Source organism: Borostomias antarcticus (genome assembly GCF_949987555.1).
Source record: "Borostomias antarcticus genome assembly, chromosome: 16".
NCBI lineage: Eukaryota > Metazoa > Chordata > Actinopteri > Stomiiformes > Stomiidae > Borostomias > Borostomias antarcticus.
Genome location: NC_140249.1, coordinates 5,556,214 through 5,563,713, shown reverse-complemented (window position 1 = coordinate 5,563,713; position 7,500 = coordinate 5,556,214). Strand labels below are relative to the sequence as shown.

At 54.0% G+C, this 7,500-nt stretch overlaps 1 protein-coding gene across 1 annotated transcript in view; it reads right to left on the bottom strand.

The window, feature by feature from the left end:
- fermt2 (FERM domain containing kindlin 2) overlaps nt 1-7,500 on the bottom strand; it is a 48,155-nt gene that overhangs the window by 12,262 nt on the left and 28,393 nt on the right. The window contains exons 5-7 of the mRNA XM_084451116.1: nt 2,669-2,894; nt 2,044-2,146; nt 1,160-1,267 (exon numbers count right to left, since the gene is read on the bottom strand). Of these exons, the coding sequence (XP_084307242.1) occupies nt 1,160-1,267; nt 2,044-2,146; nt 2,669-2,894 (437 nt within the window). The remainder of the gene's footprint in view (nt 1-1,159; nt 1,268-2,043; nt 2,147-2,668; nt 2,895-7,500) is intronic.

The window sequence follows — 7,500 nt, the reverse complement described above, 5'->3', positions numbered from 1 at the left end:
TCCGTCACACTTCTCTGTCCAAACACTTGTGTTACGCGTAAAAGCGGCAGCATGTGTCCGGTCGCTGCGCGCCGCTTGTTCACCAGCAGGTCGGCAGGCTGGAACAAGGCTAGGGTGTCACAGGCGCGTCTGCAGACCTCCTCACGCTAATGTCAGTGGTCTGGCTGCCAGGGCGGCCAACAGACATGGAGCCTCAATAACACTAGCCTGGTGAGAACACCCTGATATAGCGAGCTCGCTTTCAGTTTCTCTCTTTAGATCAGTCTGGCCTTCCCCCTATCTGGAATGGTTTCAGTGGGCGGGAGTATTTGCCTTGACAGACTGACTCCTTCAGCACAATCAGCGTTAACAAAACTTTTTCCAAATCCAGTCAGAAGAACGGCGAAATCTCTTTTCTTCCGAGAAACTCCACTAGTGCATACTCTTGTTCTTGTTTAGCCCGTATGGCTGTGTTTATTCTACTAACGTCAATGTTACCGCTCGTTGCTTCTGGAGACTGTTTTACCGACGGCCTGTATTTAATTTGCACTCATCAACTACGGGAACCAATCAGGGGCTACGTTCTACTGGGGGGCGGAACCACGGTCAGAACACAGTGCCTGGTTGGTCCGGTCAAAACGTAATTGGAGAAAAATTGATGACCAGCAGCTGGAGCAGCAAAGTGCCCCTCAGGGATAAAAAAGACTTGGGCCCCGTCTGTTGTCACACTAGTCCATTGCGTTTTTTTTCAATTTCAATTCATTCTCTACCGGAACCTTACGTTGCCGGACGGAGACGTAATCATCTGTTTTAGAGTTTAGTCAGTGAGCTTTCAGAAAGACATTGTACTTTTCTATACATTTTCTGTTTAGTGTGGCATTTCTCAGTTCAGAGTGAAGTTGATCATGTACCCACGCTTGCAGATCCACTCTCAACCACGTGAGACCTTCTGGAGGCTAAAACAATTATCCATGGACACGCTGCAGGTCACCTCCAGCCCGGGCAGGAGGCCCAATCAATTCATTAGCTGTTCACAAGGCCATGTACCCACGGAGAGGGGGACAGTAGGACCTCACACTGCAGGGGCTTGGTAAGCAGTACAGAGCCAGGCCAATAAAGACAACACCCAAGTGACACATGCGCACACACACACGCACACACACACGCTCCCATGTCTCACCTGCAGTGCGGCGAACATCATCATCTCCTCCTCGGTGCACTCGATCTCCTCCAGCAGGATGGCCCACTTAGACTGCTCATACAGCTGGTTCACCCGGATGGCATCATACTACACACACACACACACACACACACACACACACACACGCACACACACACACGCACACACACACACACAGCTGAGCAAACAGGACAGCACAGAGGGGGGTCTTCCTCCCATCACCCCCCAGACCAGCTACATGATGACCTGCATGGCGACACGGCTGGTGGGTTCGGCCAGTGTCCAGGGTTGAGCCGTCACCCCACAGCGGTCACTCACACTCTCACTTTTTATTTATACAGTATTCATAGCACATTTAATAAGCATGACTCAATGACCACTGTATCACATTGAGTCACTAAGTCCTCTTCCTCTTCCTCTTTCTCAGTACTGTGACTGTTCGTACAGAAGCTTTACTGTGTGACGATGACTGCCATGTACAGTACAGTCGGTTTATTACTCAAGACAAATCTACTTATTATTAGTCACTTTGGAGAAAAGCTTCCGCTAAACGGCTAAAATGTAAAAGTGTTCAGGTTCTAACGCGAGGCCACAGCATGTTGAGTAGTCATTCTGAGGGGCTGTGGTCACACAATGCAGTCTAAATCAACAGACAGTGGCCACGAGACCGTTTTGAGGAAGAACACTCCTAAAGTTAAAAATAATGACACTTTTGGCTAGAGCACGTTGATATGGTGACGAAATGGAACACCCCATTCTGCTGTTGCATACAAAGAAAGGCTCTAGAGTGCAGCCAGGAAGGAGTGTGTGTGTTGGTGCAGGGCTGGTCTGGAGGGGCAGTCACGCTGGGCCCGGGGGGGGGGGGGGGGGGGACCAGGACTAACCTTGGGGTTGAGGTCGAAGAAGCTGTGGTATTTGAATCGCAGGAGGAGCACCTGGTTCTCATACACCTCCTGCTCCATCAGAGACCTGGAGGAGTCCAGCCACCTGCACGCACACGCATGCACGGACACACACACGCACACGCACACACACACACACACAGACGCACGGACACACACACACACACACGCACGCACACACACACACACATATATATAAACGGATGGGATAAGTAGATGAGGATGATACTGATATGACTGCTAGACTACGGATAGTCAATTGCCAGTGTGGGACCCTTTAAATGTCTAGCTGAGTATCTAGGACTGGAATGAAGAACTGATTAGTGCTGATAACATATTGTAAGGACAAGCTATTGCCAGAATTCCCATGTACCTGTACCCGTACTTGTTACACATGGCGAATAAACATCCTATTCATATAGAGTACACAGAGGAGAGAAGAACACACAGTTAGCAACACGCGCACTAATACATGGAACACACTACTGAGAACAAGCTCATGGAGCGAGTGTTTGGTTCACACCTCTCTACTCCACCCTCCTTCTGTCCTGTCTCTCTCTCCTCCTCTCTCTCCTCCTCCCCCTCCTCCTCCTCCTCCTCCACTCACCCCTGGTTGATCTTGGCCTTGTCCAGGAGGGACTGGGGCTTGTAGAGTTTGACCAGGATGTCCGGGGAGGAGATGGGCTGGCTGACCGCCAGGATGCTGGGGTTGCCCTCCGACAGGGGGCTGTCTCCGAACCAGGCGGTGGTGGGGGACAGCGGGCTGCCGTCGCGGGAGTCATAGGTGGGGGTCATGGTCTTGCTGTAGAGGCCGGGACTGGAGTAGATGCTCCCTGCAAACACACACAGCCCAGTTAGAGATGGACACACACACACACACACTGCACACACACACACTACACAGAGACTGTAGATTAAATACACAGAACACAAAAAACACAGTCTCCTGCTCAAACTCCTGCACAAGAGCAAACACACACACACACATGGTACGAAACCCACACAAGTGTCTGCAATCAGTAGTGAGCACTTGCACAACACCAGCACACACTGGTAGCCAGGCAGACTAGTGACAAGACCAGTGACCAGACCAGTGACCAGACTACTGACCAGACCAGTGACCAGACTAGTGACCAGACCAGTGACCAGACTACTGACCAGACCAGTGACCAGACTACTGACCAGACCAGTGACCAGACTACTGATCAGACCAGTGACCAGACTACTGACCAGACCAGTGACCAGACTACTGACCAGACCAGTGAGCAGACCAGTGACCAGACCAGTGACCAGACCAGTGACCAGACTACTGATCAGACCAGTGACCAGACTACTGACCAGACCAGTGACCAGACTAGTGACCAGACCAGTGAGCAGACCAGTGACCAGACCAGTGACCAGACTACTGACCAGACCAGTGACCAGACCAGTGAGCAGACCAGGGCCCAGACCGGGGACCAGACCAGTGTCAAGGTCAGCTCAGTGTGACTACCAGCCAGTGATCGGTCTGAGGAGGGGCTCTGATTGGTTCCTGTAGTCTGGGGAGGCTGAAGCGCTTTAACATGCACACGATGATGACGATGATGATGAAGCTCACGGTCACTCAATCACAATCCACAACCTGGTAGGGTGCACACAGCACAACCAGCTGCATGGGGGTGGGGTGGTGTGTGTGTGTGGGGGGGGGGGGGGTACTGCTGGACAGGAAAAGGCTGGGGGAGGCTGGGTTTACCAGAGGGACACAGCATGGCTCCAAAACCTAGCGTATTTGTTTGCTAGCGTTTCCGTTTAGCGTGAAGGATGTCAGGGGACTAATGGAAAATGCTGTTTGTCTCCCTGTTGTTTATTTACCGATATGAGAATGCACGGACAGATATAAGATAGGACTATTACGGGGTTGAGACACCGGAATCTTCTACTGAAAATGAATATGAAGTGAAGCTTGATTTAGTGAGGATTTAATAGCAAAACAAATAATAAGCTATAACATTTCCCCTTGACTGACCGTCTAGGACATCTGGCTCTGGCTGTGGAAGAGCTGGGCTCACACTGACCAGCAGACCTCCACCCCTCCTCTCTCTCTCTCCATCCCTCCCTCTCTCTCTCCCTCCCTCCCTCCTTTCATCATTCCCTCTCACTCTTTCTCTCCCTACATCCCTCCCGTCCTCTCACCTTCCTCCCCTCCCTCCCTCTCTCCCTCCTTCATTCTATCCCTTCTTCTTTCCCTCCATCCACCCCGCCCCGTCTCTTTCTCTCCTCTTGTCTCCCTCCCCATCTTTGCTTTACAGCAGGAAGTGACCTCTGTGTGTGTGTGTGTGTGTGTGTGTTGGGGAGGGGGTCATGAGAACGGAGTCCGGGCCCCAGTGTGGCTCGTCCCTAAGGGGTTGGAGAGGCTTTGGGGGTTTGTGGTGGTTCCCTCAGGGTTCCTCTCCGGCGATGGGTTAGGGCAGGTCAGGCCAGCGAGAGAGATGGTCTCCCCCACCCCCCCGCTCGCCTCTCTCCTACCCTCTCCTCACCCCCCCACTCTCCTACCCTCTCCTCACCCCCCCGCTCGCCTCTCTCCTACCCTCTCCTCACCCCCCCGCTCGCCTCTCTCCTACCCTCTCCACACCCCCCCGCTCGCCTCTCTCCTACCCTCTCCACACCCCCCCGCTCGCCTCTCTCCTACCCTCTCCACACCCCCCCGCTCGCCTCTCTCCTACCCTCTCCTCACCCCCCCGCTCGCCTCTCCTCACCCCTCTGCTCTCCTGAGGAATCCCAGGAATCCAGGCGGATTGGGGAGGGTCTAGAGCTAGAGGAGAGTCTACATCTGCAGGAGGGTCTACATCTGGAGAATAGTCTACATCTTCAGGAGGGTCTACATCGGGAGGAGAGACTACATCTGGAGGAGAGACTACATCGGGAGGAGAGACTACATCTGGAGGAGAGACTACATCTGGAGGAGAGTCTACATCTAGAGGAGGGTCTATATCTGGAGGATGGTCTACATCTGGAGGAGAGACTACATCTGGAGGAGAGACTACATCTGGAGGAGGGTCTACATCTGGAGGAGAGACTACATCTGGTGGAGGGTCTACATCTGGTGGAGGGTCTACATCTGGTGGAGGGTCTACATCTGGAGGAGAGACTACATCTGGAGGAGAGACTACATCTGGAGGAGAGACTACATCTGGAGGAGAGACTACATCTGGAGGAGAGACTACATCTGGAGGAGGGCTGCTGGCCAAGTGAAAACAGCGAGAGCCACACGTGTGTTTACCCTGCAGGGAATGTTAACATGCTGCTAATCTCTAACATCTAATCTCTAATCCCTCTCTCTCTGGTTCTGTCAGCGAGATGGACCTCCCTGGGCTTGGTGGGCTAGAGACGTAAACTTTGAGAGGCATTGAACAGGAGACATTTGACCTTTGCATGAACTCTCCAGAATTCAGATTCGTCTGGGCTCTTATAGGCTCTCAATAATGAAATGAAGTGGTAAGTGCTTCCAGCACAACACACACAAGCACGCACACACACACACACACAGACACACACAGACACACAGACGCACACACACGGTGAGCAGAGCTTTTCTACAGGGTGTTAGTCAGCACTAAGGTGACATGACAGTCTGACACCAGGTGGCTTTCTCACACACACAGGCGCGCACGCACACGCGCGCGCACGCGCACACACACACACACACACACACACACACACACACACACACACACACACACACACACACACACACACACACACACACACACACACACACACACACACACACACACACACACACACACACACACACACACACACACACACACACACACACACACACACACACACAGAGCAGAGCTTTTCTACAGGGCCGGGGGGTGAGCTTGGTTCTGTTTGGAAAGCAAAGCCCATCATGTGACCTGGGTCAGCTGACTGCCTCCATGTGAGGCAGCTGATCGCCCGCGGTTGCAGCCCGTCAGGTGACCAGAGCACGGGGGGGAGGGGGGGGGGGGGGGCAGGGGAGAGGAAGCAGTGCAGAGTGCAGAAGGAAGTGAGGGAGGGGGAGAGGAGTCCTTACCTTTCACAGGCCCGATGTAAATGATCTCAGAGGCTACAGGGAAGAGAGAGAGAAGGAGAAAAGGAAGGAGAGAAAGTAGGAGAGAAGGAAGGAGACAAGGAAGGAGAGGAGAGAAGGAAGGAGGGACGTCGGAGGGAGGAAAGAAACACAAAACAACAAGGGGACAGGTTAAAGAGATGCGAAAAAAAGACGAGGAGGAGAAAGGGAGAGAGGTATAGAGGAATATTAAAGACTCCAGAAGATTCAGGGACGGGCGGGGGGGTGGGGGGGGGGGGTCACTGCCAACCCGATGACTCAGTCTGTCCTCCTCGACGGAGTTCCAGCCGCCCGGTGACGCGACGACCCAGAACGTACGCTCTGCCTCTGACGGTGGAACCGGAGCGGGGCGGGGCACGGCGGGGCGGGGCACGCCCCCAGCTCACCACAGCCACGGAATGCAGGACTGGTCATCAGCCAGGCCATTTTTTTCCACCGGAGGCGGGAGGAGCAGGCTGGTTGGCTGTTACCGTACTGTTGCCATGGAGACAGACAGCAGGGCGGAGTGAGCTGGCGTGGCGGCCGCGGTTCCCACCTCCGTTGCAGCTGAGTAACCTGGGTTTGTCCTCGCCAACGCCACGTACCTCCGCCTCACGTTTCACTGTGTGTGTGTGTGTGGGGGGGGGAAGGGGTGGGGGGGCGGGCTTAACCACAGCCTTTTAAGACCTTTCTGACTGGACCCTCCCACCACTCATGTTCTCAGCGTGACCTCTGACCTCTGTTCTGAGAAGAGGTGTAGGGAGGGGAGGTCTGCTGAGTAGAGGAGAGGCTGTAGAGGACAGAGAATGAGGTTGGATTATTAGAAGAGAGGCAGAGGCTGAACTGTAGAGGCTGAGGTTGGAGGAGAGGCTGAGGTTGGAGGAGAGGCTGAGGTTGGACTGTAGAGGCTGAGGTTGGAGGAGAGGCTGAGGTTGGAGGAGAGGCTGAGGTTGGACTGTAGAGGCTGAGGTTGGAGGAGAGGCTGAGGTTGGACTATGGAGAGAGGCTGAGGTTGGACTATAGAGGCTGAGGTTGGAGGAGAGGCTGAGGTTGGACTATGGAGAGAGGCTGAGGTTGGAGGAGAGGCTGAGGTTGGAGGAGAGGCTGAAGTTGGATGAGAGGCTGAGGTTGGACTATGGAGAGAGGCTGAGGTTGGAGGAGAGGCTGAGGTTGGAGGAGAGGCTGAGGTTGGACTATGGAGAGAGGCTGAGGTTGGACTGAGGAGCAGAGAGGCTGGACAGGAGCAGAGAGGTTCAGACTGTGCGCTGCTGATGTGATTGTGTCCCAGCCTTCATACTGCGCCCTGGTCATGTGACTGTTATCAGACTCCAGGGCCCCTGGAGTAGAAGCACCACCAATTCCCT